Source organism: Cydia strobilella, chromosome 16 (genome assembly GCF_947568885.1).
Source record: "Cydia strobilella chromosome 16, ilCydStro3.1, whole genome shotgun sequence".
In the NCBI taxonomy this organism is placed as follows: Eukaryota; Metazoa; Arthropoda; class Insecta; order Lepidoptera; family Tortricidae; genus Cydia; species Cydia strobilella.
The window spans coordinates 5,223,689-5,245,453 of record NC_086056.1 but is presented as its reverse complement, the minus strand read 5'-3'; the positions used below and the strand labels follow the sequence as shown (position 1 = coordinate 5,245,453).

The 21,765-nt window shown below is 36.7% G+C and overlaps 1 protein-coding gene across 1 annotated transcript in view; it reads right to left on the bottom strand.

Moving 5' to 3' along the window:
• Window positions 1–21,486, bottom strand: part of LOC134748233 (uncharacterized) — a 30,384-nt gene extending 8,898 nt beyond the window's left edge. Inside the window, exons 1-7 of the mRNA XM_063682954.1 lie at window positions 21,187–21,486; window positions 20,134–20,406; window positions 11,840–12,034; window positions 7,781–11,158; window positions 5,176–7,576; window positions 4,441–4,564; window positions 11–189 (exon numbers count right to left, since the gene is read on the bottom strand). Of these exons, the coding sequence (XP_063539024.1) occupies window positions 11–189; window positions 4,441–4,564; window positions 5,176–7,576; window positions 7,781–11,158; window positions 11,840–12,034; window positions 20,134–20,406; window positions 21,187–21,366 (6,730 nt within the window). The 5' untranslated portion in view covers window positions 21,367–21,486. The remainder of the gene's footprint in view (window positions 1–10; window positions 190–4,440; window positions 4,565–5,175; window positions 7,577–7,780; window positions 11,159–11,839; window positions 12,035–20,133; window positions 20,407–21,186) is intronic.
• Window positions 21,487–21,765: the final 279 nt, after the last annotated feature.

The window sequence follows — 21,765 nt, the reverse complement described above, 5'->3', positions numbered from 1 at the left end:
GTGTACTTACCTATAGAAATGGGTCCGTTGGCGACTAGCCACTGCGCCATCTCCGTCTCGTTCGAGGAGATATTGACGGAGCCACTGATCTGGACCCTGGACAGGGTCTTGTTGAATATGCATTTATCATCAGCTCCTTCATACGGGTAGTCAGTCTCTAACTCTAGTCCGCCTAGCTCTTCTATGGCTCTGAAAAAAAAAAACGATAAGTGTCGTGTTAAACTATTTTCCGTACATATAATTATTAAAGTATTCATGAAATAGGTGCATAAGGCATTACCAGGAAAATAATAGAGCTGTGTCATAGAATTATAAATGACGGAAAGATGACCATTGTTAATACCTTCAGTCAGCAGTCGAAAAAGGTAAGCAGTAAAGTCCGACCGAAGTTGCGGTTTCGGCATAAAAATCATGTTTCGGCCGAAGGTTCGGTTTCGGTCGAAACTAGAGCAAAACTGAACCTTCGGTTTCGGTCGGACTCTAGTTTGCAGGTAAGAGTTGCTTTAACAATCAAAATTGAATTAATATGAGTTTCTTTTTTTTTTCTTCGCATCATCATAACTCTTAAGATCCTGGCTCTTGTCGGTGGAGTAACCGCCACTCCGTTCTTCTTTCTGCCACTGTTTTGAGCTCCTGATACGTCACTACGTTGATTTTCTCCTTGGCTTGGTCCAAAAACGCACGTCTCGGTCTTCCTCTGCCTCTCCTTTTTTCTATTCTTCCTTCAATTATAGACTTTATGTAAGTATCGTGCCGTATCAGGTGCCCCAACATGTTTCCCTTTCTGTTTTCAATCATTCTCAGCAGAGATCGCTTCTCACCTACCAAATCCAATACTTCTGCATTCGTTTTCCTCTCCTTCCAGCTTATACCTTCCATTCTTCTCCATGTCCACATTTCTAAAGCGCTTAGTCTGTCTCTATCACGCTGGGTTAATGTCCACGTCTCGCTACCATATAACGCTATACTCCAGACGTAGGTCTTGATAAATCGCTTTCTAATGTTTCGGGATATCTTTGCTTTAAATAGGTGTTTTTTTTGGTGTTGAAAGCTTTTTTAGCCATGGCTATGCGTGTGACGATATCCGAAGTGCATCTGGAGTTGCATGTTATAATGCTTCCTAAGTATTTAAAACTTTTTACTTGCTCAATTACTGTATTTCTGATTTTTATAGGGTCTATTTTGTTATTGTGCTTAGATGTTATTAATGTTTTTGTTTTATTGATCTTGATTTTAAGTCCAAATTCTGTAAATATGTGGTCCATTTCCGTTACAAGCTGTTCTAGTTCTATAGAATTTTCTGCTATGGCTGCTATGTCATCTGCAAACCTAACGAAATAAAACCTTTCTCCGTTAATTTTGATACCCCCCTTTTCCAGTTCAACAATTTTTCTGATGGCGGTTTCAATGAATATATTAAAAATTAGTGGCGAGAGTGGACAACCCTGACGCACTCCCTGTCTTACTTTCGCCTTTCCATTTTCCTGTCCTATTTCTACTATAGTTTCCTGTTCCTTATATAATGCATGTATATCTTCGCAAGTGTGTTGAAAAAGTCGTAAGAAACGCGTGCGCATTACACATATCGGCTTTCTTATTGCGCGCTCGCTTACATCTCGCGCGCACAATATCTCCTCGTGTGTAATAACCAACGCAGCACACTTGTATCACAATGTATTATTATTAAACACTTCGTTCGCCTTCCAACTTTTACTGCTGATTGTGTCATTCATAGCTACCTAAATAGAAAACAAAACTAGAACCCCAAAACGTCTCAAAGGAAATGCCTAAATACCTAATCCAAAACAACAAACAAATCAAAACTATGCCAATTATCCTGTTTATTAACGGATTTACGTATGTTTCCAATTTTGCGATAACAGTGGCCTTGAGTCCACTTAATAACATAACGACAATTTTATTGTTTGAAGGTAATTAATATTTCTGTACTTCATACTAGTTCATACCATCATCAATAATATTCTTGTAAATGAATAGAAAATTCATTTTATTAAATTAAGTGAAAAAAGTTTTAATTAGAAAGACACTTTAACCAGATTTAGCTACAAAATTCAACATGTGTCAACAACCCTATTTAAACATGTTGTTTGATAATGGGAGCGGTTTTTTGGCGGCAGCTATGTGTGACTGTTAACTAATCAAAGTGAACCGAATATCGTAGCAACCCCTATAATTAATTCTATAGTAAAATCACTTATTTAAAAAAGAAACAACAGATCCATTTGTTTAGTATACAAATAATCGTCTAGCTATTTCAAAGTATTATGCCAAACCACGAAATTTATAAATAGGTATAGGTAGTTTCAATTACATGTATAATCGCTTTATCGCTTAATTTAATACTTAATTGAACTTGTTATTAAAGTTTTAGAAACATGACGGCACAAACACCCCTATATTCCGATTTTAAAATTCCAAATTAATTTATATACGTAATTAAGAACATTATACTATCTTGACACGACTCGCTATAATTATATCTCGCGCGCAACAAGTAAGAACTAGCGATCCTGTCATATAAATATAGGTCTGGTTCAGTGTGATTTTTTTCTATCTTCCAACTTCCAACCATAGCTGAATGTGAAGCGCTGAATGTGACGTTTTCAAGTAAAAGGTACCACATTGTCGCTTACCATAAGGACGAAATTTGCTAGTTCTTTATACGAATAACCTGTCAGGGCGTCCTTATGGCAAGCGACAAAGTGGTACCTTTTGCTTGAAGACGACACAAATAATCTTTATTAATTACTTGTCTTTGTAGCGTAAACATGACCAAGTTATGCGTGTCTACAAGAACAATAGCGTAGGTCGGACAACCCACACGGTATACATATAACATTATATGTATGCGGATATACAATCATGGTCTAAGAGCTAGCCCTGAAAAAAGTGTATAATTGATAGAGCAACGAAACCCCTCTAGTTTCAACTTCGATTGGTCGATAATCGGCAGGGCGTAGTCTGTCATACTATTCTTACTTATAGTCCTAATAGATCTGTGAAGGCCTAGCCAAGATGAAAAACGTGCAGAGAAAAACGAAACGAAACGCTATCTGCCTCTATCACACTAATATGGAAGAGTGATAGAGAGACAATAGCGTTTCGTTTTCTGCAAACGATTGTCACCATGGTTAGGCCCCCCTGGGCCATGGTTTACCGGTAGGGCTTAGAACTTAACTATTGAGCTAATTTTCATGAATGAGACGACAATGAATTTGTCTTTATTCTCTGGCTTGCTTCTCTAACCTCCTCGAATGAACAGCTACCAGGGAGTTTTTAGTAATAATTGTAATAAAATTGTCTTCGGTTACCGCGATAGTTACTCATGAAATAAAACTATGAAAACGGATTATATCGCATATATTGAATTTATAATACATCCCGACGTTTCGAACTCTTTACAGTCACCCGTTGACCACGAACGCTGTAAAGAGTTCGAAACGTCGGGATGTATTATAAATTCAATATACGCGATATAATCCGTTTTCATAGTTTTATTTCAATTGTAATAAAGATTCACAAAACAGAGAGTATAAAGGGTTTAATTGTTCTGTAAATTGTATAGGTACAGTTAGGTATTGTGAGTCTAACTCTCCGTCTATCATCCTTATCGTTGTGATGACTTAATGATCGGTGGTTATCTCATAAAACTGAGAACATCTTTGTGTTCTGAGAAAATTATGATGTTATTGATGGCACAAGCAAACGTATTTGTTAATTCAATGGAAATTCTTCACACCATTAATTTTAGGACATGATTCAATATGGTGGCGAAATTTTCAATAAACGAATATGATGAATGATGATTGATGCTGCTGACCGATTTCGGCGATTTTCTTAAGACGAATATAATATGTACAGATGCCATCAGATATATCGGAGGGGCCAAGGTGTTCACAATATCTGAACACGCGCTCTAAAAACTTGACAATAGAGGCGTGTTCAGATATTTGTGAGTTGTGAGCGCCTCGGCCGCTCCGATATATCTGATGGCGACTGTACGTAATAATGCTTACCCTCGATACTTTTCGTCTTCAGGAGGCCTTCTTAATCAATAACGATAATCAAAACTTTTTAAATTATTTCTGTCTTTGTCTTTTGTATGTTATATATTAATTTTGTTGTTTTTCTTGTTACCTGTCATGATTGTTTCACCGGATGGTCTCACCGGAAGATCAGCGCTGGAAGTCGCCAGCAACATGCTGAGATGAGACCATTCCGTGGCACCTTTTCTTTTTTATGTTTCTCTGTTTTGTATAATTTTCTATTTGTGTGTGCTAACGAATAAATTATTTCTATTCTATTCTATTCTAAAAAATAATCCCCTGATGGTAATGAGTTACCATCAAGCGATTTGTCTGTTCGTTTGCCTCCTGTTATTACAACACTAGCTGCTTACAATGCTATTTGTATATTTACCTGTAAGCATTGTCCATCAGGCCGCCATTGCAGCCCTGGTCCGTTTTGTCACAGTCCACTAGCTCCTGCTCCGACAAGGATAACAACTTGCCCGAGGTTAGCTTCCATTGGCCCTCCACGTTTCCTGTTCAACGTATTTCCAATTATTACTGGAGTTAGACCAAGCTAAGTTGACAACAAATTATGACGTTTAAATAACACTGGCACTGTCTGGGCTATCAAAATCGCTGCCAACTTAGCTTGGTTTATATTATTATGGTATTCGATATAGCGTCGTATCTATATTTTAAGATAGACATAAACCTATTTCTACTAATTTGCCATCGGCAAGTTTCAATAATTGCGCAATTTCCATAGATAAGACACTCGGACTTCTTATATTGGTATGGGAAACATATGGTGCTACTTTCCGTGCGTATGTCGCAAGTTTAAAAGACCCATATGTACTGTAAAAACGTTGTACGATACACGTGTGAATAGGTAATTCGCAACTCGTGTCGAATTTAGATTTCTGGGAACTTTTCCAGCTTCTTAGAAATTTTCCACGATTAGCATTTCTACCTATTTCTGATCGGCCTACGTCAATTCGTCGTTACACGATTCAAGTAAAATTAAATGAAAGTACAGTTAGCAAAACTATTAGCTTACTACATAGTCCTGCATACATTTTTAATTGCAGTGGTGCTAAGCTAACAGTTTTGCTGAATGTACATACATAATAAAATGATATCTCACCTGTAACACTGAAAGCCCAGCAGCTACCGCATTGTCCCTGGTCCTTGACCTCCGTGACGGCGCCGTGATCGCGCCAGTCGAACGACTTTGGCAAATCTATCTTCGGAATCGCCGCCTTAATCATGGGGATGTTGTTCTCACTCTTCAAGCTCGCCTTCAACCCCAGATACTTGCTGCTAAACTCCTCAGAAGTCAAGTCAGAGAACTGAGTGATTGCGTACGTCGCCGATCCTCTTTCATGAATGTTCAACTCGTGAACCTTTCTCACGTTAGCTCTGAATATCTTGAACCTTCTTGACATCTCTTTGTAATCGTCCATGTAATCTGGTCTGTATGTTGCGAGGAAGTTGGCGAAAAGGTGTTCAGCTTGCATTCTATGATACACCTCAGCGGTCTCGCTTTCTTGATAATCGCAAATAACGCGGAAATTTGGAGGGTGGTCCGTCCAAGGCCTGATCCACACGTTGACTCGGCAGAACTTGTTATTTTCGAATCCATCTACTAACTTGCAGTCTGTCTTAAGACTTAACGCGGGACAATCTGTACCGCCAACCTCCATCTTTAACCTATAGTGAATTCCAGCTATAGTTTGCTTCTGCAGAGAAAATATCCTAACTACCTGAAGCCTCTTTGCATTAGGATATTTAGCTTCTATGTGTTTTAAGGCTTCGTTTGCAATTTGATTAGCCGTATCAGCGTTTCCGAAATCCATTTGATATTCTAATGGGGTCTCATTGTCTTCGCAAACTACTTTAATATTTCTACCGTTTTCCACCCACAGCCTTTCGAAGACATGGGATATGCAATGCCTTATTGGGAGGTGCTCGAGAAATTCACAATTGCTTATATTCTTGATGGATTCATATTTCAAGCAAGATGAATATCCGACATCAAAATCTATTGTGGTCTCTCGTCCTCTTGTGATTTCGGTAGAGTAGCTATTGATTTTCCATACTCTCTGTTTATATCTATGCAGCGACGATGTTTCAAGTTTTTCTAGTGATGCTTCAACTAGGTCAGCAATGATAGCATCCTCGCTATTGGATTTAGCTGGGCCAAAGCTGACATCTCTTCGTTCCCTGCGAGTTGGGTTGCACGAAGCTGTAATATCTTTGATGTCCTTGCTATTGGGAGAAAGATATATCTTAGATTCGCACGACATAGCTGGTGTAGTAGAATCTACAAAGCACATGTGTCGTTGTTTAAACACATCTACATCTTTAGTGCAATTAGTTCTTAAAACCACAAAATTCACTTTAATAGGGAATCTCGAGCTGAGTGCAGGCATTACGTATGGCTCTCCTTGATGGACTAATTTGAATTTTACTTTTGGTGATTCCTCCAGCTTTCGCAAAGAAGCGGCTATCAATTTAGATACTTCGAATCCAGTCACCGAAGAAAAGTCACTATCATCGTCGCAAACGACTACCACATGCCGAATAATATATTCATCATTGACAGACGGCCATAGCCTGACGTGACACAATTTGTGCGCTAGGCCTTCCATTTCGTCACACTGGGCGAGATCTACACGCTCTAGTTGATGACGCACACAGAATGTCATAGCCGTTTCGATATACATACGTATCATTCGTGCGCCCATCTGATTGGAGACATCAAGAGAATGAATGGTAATCATTTTCTGTAAGTTATGACTGTCACTGCGTCGATTAAGTTGTTGAAGGGCACGATCGGCATAATAATGTTTCATTTCATCATCCATATAATTATCGTCATCATCTCCAGTTACGTCTCGTTTATGTCTGCCGGCGTATTTTCCTTTCACTTTTGGTATTTCATCCTCCCAACCTAGCGAGACTGACTTAGTAGTATTTACATTGTTACAATACACCTTTATATCTTTAAAGTATATCCATGCCCGTTCCCGTACAACCGACTTGCACAATAATACAATTTCGGGTTGCTTTATCTGGCAGTCATCAACGTTAGTTTCATCAACAGTTAGACATTTCGTGGGTGACGCATAAAATTCAATAGTGTTCAAAATACCTTCACTAATTTGCTCATAGGATTTCCCAATACTTCTAATTTTATGTTTATACATCGAGTTAGACTGTCGTTCATACATTTCCAGTACCTCTTGAGCAAGCACTTTTAGTTCTTTACCATTTTTTTCTTGCCGTGGGTGTAATGTCAGTTTTTTTTGGTAATCTTCATCTTCTTCTTCTTTTAAATTAACATCTTCTTCAACTTTTCTATCATCACTTTTACAGATGACATTAATCTCGTTTGATTTCAACCAAGGCCGAGCCCATACTTGTGCATGACAAGACAGAAGTGTGTCGTTTCGAGCGATACAGTTATCTGGATTAGCCTCATACATTGAACATGAAGTAGGGACTGCGGTGAAATCTATTTCGTAGAGTTTCCCTGCGACTACCTAATGATAACAATAAAAAACATTGGAGACTAGTATAAAAATAATTCGAAACAAACATATAACGTTATATAATTTAAATTTTGATTACACGTGCATTTTATAAGTAATAAATTGATTAATAACATGCATATTGAATTTGATAAACTATAGATGATATAAAATAAACTATCGTGCCTTATACGTGCATATATATTATAGATTTACCTTGGAAATCACCTTCTTTACTTCGACAACTTCATGATGTACTGGGCTGTTTATCATCTCCACATACTTCTGTAAAGATTCGACCGCTAATAATTTGAACTGCGGCTCACTGGCATCAAGTTCATTTGGAGATCCTTGTTTATATTTCTCTGGGTTGTCGTGAAATATTTCACGCTTTTCTTGGCCCTTCAAGCCACATTTTACATCTATCTCCTTCTTGTTAAGCCACGGCTGTTCCCAAATCTCAGAATGGCACGTTATTTCGTCACCGTTAGTAGGGAATACAGTAAAGTCAATAAATGTTTTGGTGCCAGAATCTACCTGTGTTGCAACTTTGGTTACTTTCAGTTCTTTAACATTAAGTTGGCCACCAACAAGAGTCGCACGATACTTGTCTACAGATTCTTGAGCTAATTTACTGTATTTTGAGTCTTCGGGATTTACTTCGTTTAGGCCGCCAGGTAAAGTTCTTTTAGTTCTACTTTGCTGTTTATTAAAATCACAATTGACATTGATTTCTTTCTTATTAAGCCACGGCCTTTCCCAAACTTCAGAATGGCAGCCAAACACTTCACCTTCTGTAGGAATTACATCAAAATCAATTTTAGTTAAAGAACCAGCAACTACTTGAGTAACTACTTTTTTAACTTTTAGATCTTTAGCGTTAACGTTATTCCCATTGACGGACTGAATGATCTGGTCCAAAGATTCCTGCGCTAATTTCTTGTATTTGGGGTCTTCGTGGTCTTGATTCACTTCACCGCCGGGTATTTGTCGCTTCTTTCTTTGCTGTTTTTTTACACCACAATTTACATCAATTTCTTTTTTATTAAGCCAAGGCTGCTCCCATATCTCAGAATGGCATATTATTTTGTCACCGTTGGTAGGGAACACAGTAAAATCAATAAATGTTTTGGTACCAGACACTACCTGCGTGGTGACTTTTGTAATTTTGAATTCTTTTACATTAAGTTGACCACCAACTAGAGTTGTACGATACTTGTCTAAAGATTCTTGGGTTAATTTTCTGTATTTTGGGTCTTCAGTGTTTTGTTCTTTGTGGCCGCCAGGTAAACCTCTCTTAGCTCTATTTTCTTGTTGATTTACACCACAATTTACATCAATGTCTTTCTTATTAAGCCAAAGCTGCTCCCATATCTCAGAATGGCACGTTATTTTGTCACCGTTAGTAGGGAATACAGTAAAATCAATAAATGTTTTGGTGCCAGAAACTACCTGTGTAGCGACTCTTGTTACTTTCAGTTCTTTGACATTGAGTTGGCCACCGACAAGAGTCGCACGATACTTTTCTAAAGATTCTTGCGCTAATTTTCTGTACGTGGGATCCTCAGGGTCTTGGTTCTTCATTCCACCTTTCAGATTCAGACCACGCTTTCTTCTCTGATTTTTTGGACATGTTACAGTAATTTCCTTTCTCTTAAGCCAAGGCTGTTCCCAAACCTCAGAATGACAGCTGAATATTTCACCATCGGCAGGAATAACATCAAAATCAATTTTAGTTAGAGTTCCTGCAACTACTTGAGTGACTACTCGTTTTACTTTTAGCTCTTTAACGGTGACTGGAAGACCGTGAGTGGATGCTAAGTGTTGTTTTATAGATTCATCAGCTAATTGTTTGTAGAGAGGGTCATTAGGGTTTTTCTCTTTTTCACCTCCAACAAAGTTAGATCGTTTTTTTCTAAATACGGGGATCTCATTTTTTTCTATATCCGAATGTATGTCAGTATCCTCTTCGCACTTAACATTTATTTGCCTACTATCTGCTAGCCATGGCCTATCCCATACTTGTGCTTCGCACTCGCGAATGGGTGTATTTTGCAGTAATTCACAAGTATTATCATCTACATTCTTATCTTTAAGGCAATTTGTATATCCGACGGAAAAGGCGACTTTAGTTAACAGACCGGCCATGAGTTTGGTCGAAACTGATTTTACGTCAACTACTTTTAGTTTCCGATTTGCGTCTGTTTTATGTTCCAGGCTCTTTAAAGCTTGTTGTACCATGTTACGAATTTCCGGATCAACATTTCCAGTTTTCCTATTAACTTGCTCTGAATCTGAGAAATCTTCGCGTGCACTTCGTTCAGTGCACTCATAATTAATTTGCATTTTATTATGTATTTTGTGTATATCTACTTGACAGATTTTAGAGCCCATGTCTTCAATTATACTGCAGTTCACTCGATTGTAAAAATCCTGCGATTTCTTACAATTTGTATATTTAAAAGACAAGGTGATCTTTGTTAATGTCCCGGACATCTTTTTAGTAGTTGCATCTAAAATATTTATTAACTTGATTGCATTATCTTTAGAAGATTCTGACTCAATTTTTTCTAAAGCAGGTTGAACTAGTTCGACAAGTATTGGATCGGCAGCCGAAATTAAGTTTTCTTTGCTGAAATGGTTTTCATCTTCATAACAGAATGCATTTAGTATCCTAGGAGCGTTTTCATCGGTAGCCTCTACAGAACCGCAGCAAACTTCTTTTACGATATCTTTATTGTTACATAGAGATTTGTTGCAGGGAATGCTTACTAATGCTTGTAAGTAGTAGAAATGTTGATCATTTCCAAATTCGTCTTCCGCGCGTAATACATCTGTCAAAACTCTGTTTTGTATAGCCATATCTACTTTATTTAAGTAATCAACAATTATTAGGGCCAATTTTTTAATGAACATAACGTTATTTAAGGGGTTATTTACGTTCTGAAGATCATTGTAACTTCTTTTTTCTCTGTGATGATCACTAGTAACTTCCGGTTTTTGGAAACCATCTAAGTCGAAATAGTGCATTAGATCATCAATCGCTTTCTTCTTGTCTTGGCTTAATAAAGAGTTAGTTTCGCTCGTTTGGGAGCGGGACTGCTGTCCGACGGCCGCATTTTCATTATAATTTCTTTGTATTTCGTCTGCGTGGATCTGCTCGACATTTTCTTGAGGTGGCGCTATTTTTTCTGTTGTAGTTGCTTCAAATTCACTGAGCGGAATAATTTGGTGTTCTATATTTTTCAAAACTTCGTCAGCATTAGAATTTTCTTGATTAGGACGCGCTTGCGCATCGAAATTATGAATAACTTTCAAAGCATCAGGATCAGCATTAGGGTCTGGGTGAATTTCATTGTTTTCATTATTTTCAAGATCGGGCAGCACCTCGCCTTCGTCACCAAATAGCCATTCTGCAGTGCAGTTGTTGGCTAGTATGGCTCGGTACTTTGAGCCGTCTGGTAACTTTTTCCAAGGTTTTTCGAGGATGGAAATTTTGCATGGAATTCTCACTGGGCAAGCCACAGCGTCAGGCGCCGTGCAATTGTCGTAATCGACAAGCAGAGTGAGTATGTAGCGGACGCCATTTACTACCTGTAAAGAAGGTATGCTGCAATTTCATCGTGTTATTATATTATAATAGTGTGTTGTAAACATAAAATATTAATAGTACAGTACAAAAAATACGTAACAGTTTTTATTTTGTTTCTCTAAATTTGCAGTATCCTTTTCATTGAAAGCAGAGGCGGATGGACCATATGATAAATGAATATAACTGTACTCATTGGTAAAAACCGGCCAAGTGCGTGTCGGACCACGCATAATGGAGTGTTCCGTACCTTCATACCATACAAAAAGCCGTACAAGCAACAGAGCGGTATCTTCGCTGCACTTACGTCGTTTTAATGAAACCAATCATAATCACCTGAATCTGTCTCTCTGCATCAACAACGGATCTGAGCACATAATGCTTGGCCGGGTCGTGGAAATCCAAATGTCGGATGCCAAGGTTGCCCAGCTCGGGCATGCCGGCTGCGGTGAGGTTTATGTGGGACGCGCAGTAGATGCATTTACTTGGCTAACTTTTAAACTAAGTTGTGAACCTACCTGAACCTGTCGCTCCACATCCACAATGGATCTGAGTGCATGCTTGGCTGGGTTGTGGAGGTCCAAATGTCGGATGCCAAGGTTGGCCAGTTCTGGCACGCCGGCTGCGGTGGGACGCGCAGTCGATGCATTTACTAAGCTAACTTTTAAAATAAGTTGTGAACCTACCTGAACCTGTCTCTCTACATCAACAACGGATCTGAGCACATGCTTGGCCGGGTCGTGGAAGTCCAAATGCCGGATGCCAAGGTTGGCCAGCTCGGGCACGCCGGCTGCGGAAGGGTCTACGTGCGACGCGCAACCGATGCATGGGACGCTAGGGCTAGCTCGAGGGATCGCGACGAACTGCTCGCCGGATGTCACCTAAACAATTAGAGATAAGATACTATATTAGAAATTTTCCCCCGCGAACGATTCGGTTATGGAATGAAGTCTCTGCAAAGGTTTTCTCGATGGACTACATTATGGGGGTTCTTCCAAAACGGAGTAGGTATATAGTTCTTAAAACGGTCTACCATGCGAATGTGATCTTTGAAGTTGTAGGGATCTATTGGTAAATATTTTGACATCTCATTTAACTTTATTTGTTTTAAATACTGTGCTGATAAATAAAATTTATTTTTCATTTCTCACGCTCTGAAAGAGGGTCATTGTTGTTCTAAAAGGTGTGCAGAAAATGATACGTGTCTGCACTAGAGCATTTTACGTTCGAAGTACGATTTTTTTACTTTTTTTACGATAAGCAATTGAAATTTGAATTTAAATGGATTTTTTATACAATTTCCATTATGATATTTGACTCTCCGTTCCATAAATAACGATACTTTTGCCTAAATTGTTAATTGAAAGTACCCTCAAGAAATACTATAAAAATGTATACTTAGTCATGTTTAAAAAACACATTCATTTTACTTTTCTCGTATTCGAAATGAAAAGTAGAGTGTTTAACTCGGGTGAAAGGCATCATTTCAGCCTCGGACTATTGGCGCTCTCACTGCGTTCGAGCGCCAAAATACCTCGGCAGAAATGAATGCCTTTCATCCCTTGGTTAACAATCTACTATACATGTATATACGGCTACTTTTTTCGTGAACTTGACTCAGTCTTGTCTGAACACGACGGAAAAATCTTATGCATATACTCTATAATGTATACCTCTGCAATTTTTCCTAAACGATCCCGTGATTCTGTAGTGACACAAGCAACCAGGTACCTATACCTATTACCAAAGATAGATATAATTCCGTAATAGATGGATACAGTCTAATGAAAAAAACGTGCTCTTTCTCGATCAGATGGCGCCACTACCTTTGGCCTACTCTCGGATAGATGGCGTTGACGGTTTCGTTTGTTATTAACAATTTTAACGCATATCAGTGAAAGAACATGGGTCAAAATCATATAATAGTAGTTTATGTGACTGCTACATAATGAAAGGTATTAAAACTCGAGTGTGGGTTTATGAAACGAACGTAGTGAGTTTCATAATAGAATCACACGAGTGTTTTAATGCCTAATTATGTACAGTTACATACACTGCTTTATCTACAAACATATTATAAACTTTCTATAATATATTCACTAACCTCATATTACAGCCAACATTGGGGCATAGTTGCTCTCTGGCGGAATTCGCGGATATGAGGTGTCGTCTCCGAAATATCTTTATCGCACATTTAACACGAAACTTTGGCTAGCGTTACTTTAAAAACAACAAAACAAATTATTTTTTACTTACAAACTAATTAACGCACGTCAAATGGCGGCAAAGAAAACTTTTTTCACGCATGTCACGCATCCGTAGTTTTTTTTAAATTCAGAGACAAACTAGAGTGGGGGTCGATTGCCATATCGTTCGATACCAACTAACAAGCGAGATTTGTCAAATTTGTATGCAATTGACATTTCATTTCGAATAAAACGTCATCTTGACTGATATTACAATAGATAGAGGTCAAATCAAATTTCTTTGTTTTTCAGAGATGTTCGAAATTTGAATAAAATAATATTATCGAAATCAATGTTATTATTTAGCAATAATAACATTTTCACAGATAAAAAATTTGCTGTAACAAAACAGTTTATCTTAATGTTGGCCATTATTTACGGATTTTGAAGGCATCATAGAGGGTTTATGATATGTGTGTAGATAAAACTAATTAATGCAAATAAACAAATCATTTATCCATATATAAATACATTTTATCGTATTTTATACATCTTCATTTTTAGTTTTAATCGTGTGTCGATAGATGGCAGTGAATTTACTGTGGCTACAAAATTTACTATGACAGTACCGCTCTATCCTATTATATCCTCTTTGCTATTACGATCCCAATTACAATAGGAAACTACATGTGTGCTGCACAGCTGTGTGCAGCTAGACACAGTGTGCGGTGCGCGTGATGCAGTTCGCGGGCGATTCAATGATGCGCAAACGAAATAGGTATCCGCCAGACCTAGACGGACCTTAAGATGTAAGTCAGTGTATTGTCCTGACGGTACTTTACAATGTCACTGTTATTTATACTATGTCAATATTGTGCAGTTGTAAAAGTGTAATACAATACATTTTTTACAATCTGCGTGTTTGAACAACTGTTATGAGTGCTTCAGATGAAGTACATATTACGATGTACAGTCAAGGGCATAAATATATATTCATTCCCAAAGTTTCAAAAGCATGTGTACGCTCTTACATCTTAGACAATAAAGTCCTGTTCACATATTTTTGAGTCATTTGTCTGAATCGATATTTATGCCTAGACTGTAGAACAATTACGCAAAAGGAATATTTTATGCGGCTGTTGGTATATACAATACAAGAAACTAGACCAACTTGTGTTTACTGTTTGTATAAAGAGCCGCCACAAAGCGCAAGCAAACTAAGCTGAGGTAAATATTTGTACATTCAATACAATACAGCTAGATAGCGGAAGGAAATGCATATTTTAGAAAGTGATCCCAGTAAATCAATTATAACCAGTAAATGGGCTTTCTCTAGAACAAGGGTTCTTAGCGCATTCAGTGCCAATGTTTTCGTAGCCGATCCCAGCGTTTTCCCGCTTTGTAGAGAAAAGCGACTGGGCGTTTTCTAAAATAAATATTGAAAACCTGATTCTTTCAAATCTGGACATTCTTGGGCTCATTCTACGCAGAATCGACAGCATTCTCCATCCTGCTATTAAAAAGAGATGTCCCAGAATGTCCAAACGTCACGTTGTAGTGTGAAAACAATTTTCACGTGTATGCGCGTGACGTAATGGAATGTACAGCCAAGGGCATAAATATACATACATTCCCAAAGTTTCATAAATATGTGTACGCTCTTACACCTTAGACAATAAAGTCGTGTTCACATATTTTTGAGCCATTTGTCTGGATTGATATTTTTGCCTTCGACTCTACAATTTTGATACACATTTCTGGGGCATTTTTAGGGTTCCGTACCCAAAGGGTAAAAACGGGACCCTATTACTAAGACTCCTCTATCCGTCTGTCTGTCTGTCACCAGGCTGTATCTCAAGAACCGTGATAACTAGACAGTTGAAATTTTCACAGATGATGTATTTCTGTTGCCGCTATAACAACAAATACTAAAAAGTACGGAACCGTCGGTGCGCGAGTCCGACTCGCACTTGGCCGGTTTTTTATTATTATCATGATTGAATATGCTAGTGATTCTGAGTTGAAATAACCCAAAAACACCAGGATCTGTGCGAATCAGGTTTTCAATATTTATTTTAGAAATGTGTTAGGTAACTGATAGTCCACGTACCAATGGTGGACATGACCTGAACTGATTCGCGTATTTATGAACGAAACAATCCTTTATTATTGACTTTATTTGCTAAACATATTTATTTGTTATTCATACCCAACAAAAAATATTTTCAAAAGGTTAATAAACTAGAACTACAACTATGTAGGTGATTTTTGTGTTTTCTTCATGTAAATTTATCGCATTATAAAGTATCAATTACGTGTGAATACATACTATTTATAGTATTACGAATTACGAATTATGATAATGAGGTCAAGGTCATTTCGAGGATGACAATGAGAATATTATTAGATTATATAAATAGAGACGCATTTCACGTCAAATTATATTAAAGATAAAGATATTTTATTGTGTTAATAAAGGTGCTAAACTACTTACATTGTTTTTTTTACTTATATATTATGTATTATAAGGTACATTTGGGTTATTCCGATAGGTTTTTGGTTGCCTTGGAAGTTGTGATTACACTTGAAACTTAGGTATGCGGGTTATGAATTTTTCCTTAATGAAAACTGACTGATAATCAGCAATTCAGCATCATCACCTTTACTGTTTAATTGTATATGTTGACCAAGTTTTGTTAAAGTAGTGTTCTAAAATAAAACCGAATTTAGAAATGACGTGTTTTAAAATGTACCTATGTGTATTACATATTTTCTGTTTTTTTTTTTTCTTTTTTTTTTCAATTTGTTGCTTATGCAGTTTGTTGGCTTTCAAAGGCACATATCGTCGGTGAGATTGCCAATTCCGTTATGTGCATTTTTTCGATATTCTGCTTTTTGCAGATTTGACTTTAAAAGTAAATTCCGCATCTAATGCAAAAACCAGTAAACGCAAATTTAACTTGGATAAGGTTTTAACAAAACACATTTGTGATTTTACCCCTAAAAATAATTACACATGTGCTTCTAAACACATACGGGTTTTGGTAACCAAATAAAATCGAAGAAATTGATAACCATTGCTGCACATATGTGAATTTAGTATCGAGCGACAGTTGTTTACTTGCTTAGTGTGCCTATGAACTTAGATCAGAAAACATCATCTCGCAAAGTTTTTTTGGTTTTTGGTACCCACAACAAGATATTTTAACCGGAATGTTTTCATAAAGTGTTGATATTGTAAACTATCTGTTCATCGTCCATAGGACAGGTAAGTCTTCCTTATTTATAGCAAACTACTTTGCAACACAGTAAGTGGGTAGCTACACTGTGTTAACGTAGGTAAATGAATTTAGCTATTTCCCATTATAAAAATATATGTTTGTGCAGTTAGGTGTCAACCTATTTGCATTTAAAGGACAAGGAATGCCTTCTTCTGTTCTATTTGGTATATTAAATCTAGTTACCTATCATTAATACCACAATTAGTTTTCTTTGTTTTTAATTCGTAAGTATAGCAAACATAGTAAAATGCTTTCAAGGTTTTTCGTTATATTTTATTATTCAATTATGTATATATTAACGTATTATGGCCTGTTTGTTGACAGATTGATCACAACAGTAAACTTAATCGGAGACATGTCTAAAAGAGGTAAACACTGGCGATCTAAATTGTTGATTGATCTTAGCACAGGACAAATAAGTAGCCATGAACCTGACCCTACTTTTTCTTCTGACAGATTCATACCTGATTCATATAATCCAACAAACAGTAATGCAAATAATTACCAAAACACGACTGCTCCCTCAAATAATAACGACAGTCTTATGTCGGTCATTCAATGTGGCATTGAAAGCGTTTGCAACGAAACATTCGATCACATTTTTTCTTCTAGTATGATAGAATATTCGCAGTCACCTCAAACAGCTAGATTGTCTGAAGTGACACAAGCTGTAGATGAGGTGAATACCCAGAGTGAGATGATTGAAATACCGTCTAATGATTTAAGATCGTCATCAGTGTCATCACTAAGTACTCCTCCCTCAAATTGTAATTTGGTGCTTGATGAACAAACCGGAATGTTTGTACCTTCCAATCAATCTGAATCGAGTATTGGCACTGGAACTACAAATACAGCAGCCATAACTTTTCTTGACGAAATAACAGGTGAACTACGAGTAATAGAACAGGCAGAACAGCAAGTCGTACCCAGTGACGATGAAGATGACTCTGAGGTTTACAGTAAAAGAAAAAGTAGGGGTTTTAATAAGAATCGGAGACTAAATGGGAAAAACTATACCGGTAGAAAACGTTTAACTGATGAAGATGGAAATTGCAGTTATGAATTTGTTCAAAAAAGCAAGAAATTAAAAAAGGATAAGCCTTGTCCCCACGGCGACATAGTTAAAACAGCGAGAAGTTTCATCTGTGGTGAAATGTCTGAGAATCAACGAGAGAGCATTTTTCGATACTTTTGGAGCCTAGATTCTTGGGATGCCAAAAAGGCTTATATAAAAAATTTGGTCAGTGTACGTCCAGTAATACGGCGAAGAAATCAAACACAAAAAGTATCTGCAAAACAAATCGGATATGACTACAAATTGCCTAATGAAAATAATGAGCTGATCAGGGTATGCAAGAACTTCCTCACCAGTACTTTAGATATTAATTACGACACTTTATCTGATTGGATAAAGGCTTTAAACTCGGATCGTTTAGAGGCTGAAAACGTAATAACAGGAAAAATATATAGACAACAAGATATACCCGAAAGGCAAGAAAGGCAACTGGCGAATCCAAAATCTAGTGTTGTGAAAGAATGGCTGAATTTGCTGCCTAAAGTACCTAGCCACTATTGTAGGAGCTCATCTAAGCGTGTGTACGTTGAAGGTACCTTTCACAACAAATCCCATCTCCATCGAGTTTACAAAAAATGGTGCCTTAATCATGGGACACCTCCAGCACATCGTACCCTTTTTTCTTTGGTTCTCAAGTCAGAAAAAATTTCAATTTACAAACCGAGGAAAGACCAATGCGACACTTGCACTTCCTTTAAAGAGAAAAATATTACCGAGGAAGTATACAACGAACACATTCTTATGAAAGAGGAAGCCTATGCAGCCAAAAGACAGGCCTTAAGTTTGTGTTCTCCTGATGTTCTTGTTATTACAATGGACGTACAAGGCGTGTTATTGTGCCCCAGACTAAAAGTATCTGTCCAATATTATAAGCAAAAACTCCAACTTCATAATTTCAGTATCTACTGCAATAACAATAAGGAAGTACAATTATATGTATGGCATGAAGGTGATGGCGAAGTAACTGCAAACGAATTTACCTCTTGTCTGATTCATTTTCTCGAATCGAAAATTCCCGAAGGCTTTAAAAAAATTATCCTTATATCAGACGGATGCTCGTACCAGAATAGAAACAGAATCCTGTCTTCAGCTCTATTAAATTTGTCTTCAAAAGCAAACGTCGAGCTTGAACAAGTGATTCTTGAAAAAGGTCATACAATGATGGAGGTGGACAGCGTGCACTCGACATTAGAGGGTCTTTTTAAGGCTCCTATTTATACGGCTAACGATTACGTCAATATAATGAGACATGCACGGCCTGCAAAACCTTATACCGTGCATCATTTAGATTATAACTTTTTTCAAGATTATGAGAAAATATGCGAATTTCCTTCAATCAGGCCCGGGAAAAAAAAGGGTGATCCGGTAGTAACCGATATAAGAGGTCTTCGTTACAAAAATGGAAACATTGATTACAAGTTGCGACATCCAGAAGAATGGAAACCTCTCCCTCAACGTCAACGAGTAAACAGTAATGCACTTACGAATTTATACGACTCACCACGAAAAATTGACAAGTCAAAATCTTTGAAAAAATACATGCATAGAGATCACCATCATTTTTATGATAGTCTTCATCACGACTGACATATTGATATCATTTGAAGTCTGATTAGTTGATTAGTTTGGTTAGGAATCAAATACCTACTGATTATATATATATATTTTTTAGTTTACGTTTATTTCACTCAAAATGGTTATTACGTTCTTTTTTTATAGGAAAATGTATATTTTGTTAACATTTGCTGAATTATATTCAAGCTAATTAGATACTTATTTAGGTATTGAGTAGGTAGGTGGGCACAGTAATTTTGTTAGATGCTAAAATGTTCCTTGTGATAATTTCATTTCTTTATAATACAAGTGATTGTTCTCAGATATCATTGTATTTTTATTTATCGACACACATAACTTACTGTGATAAACATCAAATTATTATGAGTTAAAATCCCTATGTGCATCACTTACACATACGTGTTTAGTAAGCTCAAAACTAATACCCGTATGTGCACAAAATTTATAAAAAAATATATATCTTTATTTGTAATGATTTAATCTCCATTTTTTCTTATACAACATATTTCTAGTTATTTTTGACACTCTTTGGACGTAAATTTAAGTCATATTTTTGCCCAACTAGTTAATAAATCGATTTTTTGTCTCTCCTGAAAAGTTGCTAAAATGCACATAGCGGAATTGGCAATCTCATCGACGATATACATGATCAATTAAACAGGGATTGTAAACAGGGTAATTCCTAAAAACACCAGAGTGAATGGCAAACAGCATCTAGACTAATATTGCTAATGTATTATATAATTTAAAGAATCTTTTGAAATATTGAAACTATCCCAGTTACATCAGCTTAGACTCCTGTTAAAGTTTCACTATCCCAGTTCATAGTTCAGAATTAGTTCTCTATAATTTAGATAACTCACCTCAGCATTGGGCTGTTGTACTTCATTATATAGCTTCACAGGCCCATCATAACCAGTAGATTCTATTGTACGGTCTTCACCACTAACTCCCGTCTCCACATCTTGCGTAGTGCCAGTATCTTGCTCCTCTACGCAATCATGCCCTTGTTTTATGACCAGTACATTATCCTCGTTCTGTACTAGTTCAGCTCTGCAACGCAATATCTTTTGGGAATCCACATTATGGATGTCACTGACTTTGAGCCGCGCACAGATCTTGTAGGTGTTATCATTCTAGAACAAAAACAATTTGGTAGGGGTCATTGGCTGATTAATCATTAAGTAAAGAACATCAAAATATCAAGAATTGGTTGTATGTATCTGATTTACCACTTATACAATCAATTACATGTATACTGATGTTGCGCATAATTGTTTTCCATCGTATTTTCTCGGAAACATTTGTATTTGTCATGCTACTTCAGTCAAGCTAAGTACTTTTTGCACAAAGACTGACTGAAATAACAAGACATGTTTGTAAGTTTCCATGAAAATATGATGAAAAATAATTATGCACTACATCTGTAATGATTGTGGCCTTTGCCAAGAGGCACACCGCAATAAGAGACATTTTGTGAATATTTCTAAGTGTACATTTTACTTTTACCTATTACTTTTTATTTTTATAGATTTTAAAGATTCTGTAAAATTTCGGTAAATAAAGGCTTATAATTATACATCTGTAATTATTGTTTGAATCTGATTACTAGTGATTACAGACATGCAAGTTTTCATAAAAATGGAAAAATTTTAATCCATTTACTGGTCTCAGACAGTTAAAATACAATTAAACAATTGTTAACAAAACTTTACTTCTATAATAATTTCATGATTAACATTTCATCAGAGGCATAAATTAATCATCCACTTAATTCATTCACGCGTCAAGGATGTTTGCAAAACATTCAGCTGATAAACGCTATTTATTTATCTGACCTCTGATCTTTAATAACATAAGTACCATTCGTGATTCTAACATGTACAAAGAAATACAATTCATATTAAGCTACGTACCGTCTTCTCCGCTTCTAAAAGTACTCCTTCTTCATAAGTATAATGCTGATCAGGTAGATTGTTCAACGAATCTATGAAGCCTATCAAAACTTGTTCCTTTTTCTCAATGCTTAGCTCACCTAAGCAAAAGTTAATTAAAAAACACTTTATAATAAAAACTGCACAGTAAGTGCGACGCATGATGCAAGCTTAACAAACGAGCATTGCGATTTGCGCGAACGATGAATGTGAAATGAAATGCGTGATTCAGATGATTATAATAATATTTTGCGCCTTTGTTGACATGACTTCACTACGATTTAACGAAAACGAACTGACGTAAGTGACATACTTCCGCTGACAGTTCAACCTCAACTCTCCGTTACACGAATGTTAAATAATGTAAGTCACCAAATCCTTAAATTTCTACTAAAAACTGCAAGAGTATCCACTGTTTAGTTTTAAAATGCTTAAATAAATAAAAATACTATAATATTATATTACAAGATGCAATATTGTTTTTACCACACAAAGTAAAAGTTGTAAAGGCTCTCTTGATTGTTCAAAAACTGTTTTTTTTTTTAAACATTATGGCCTGGA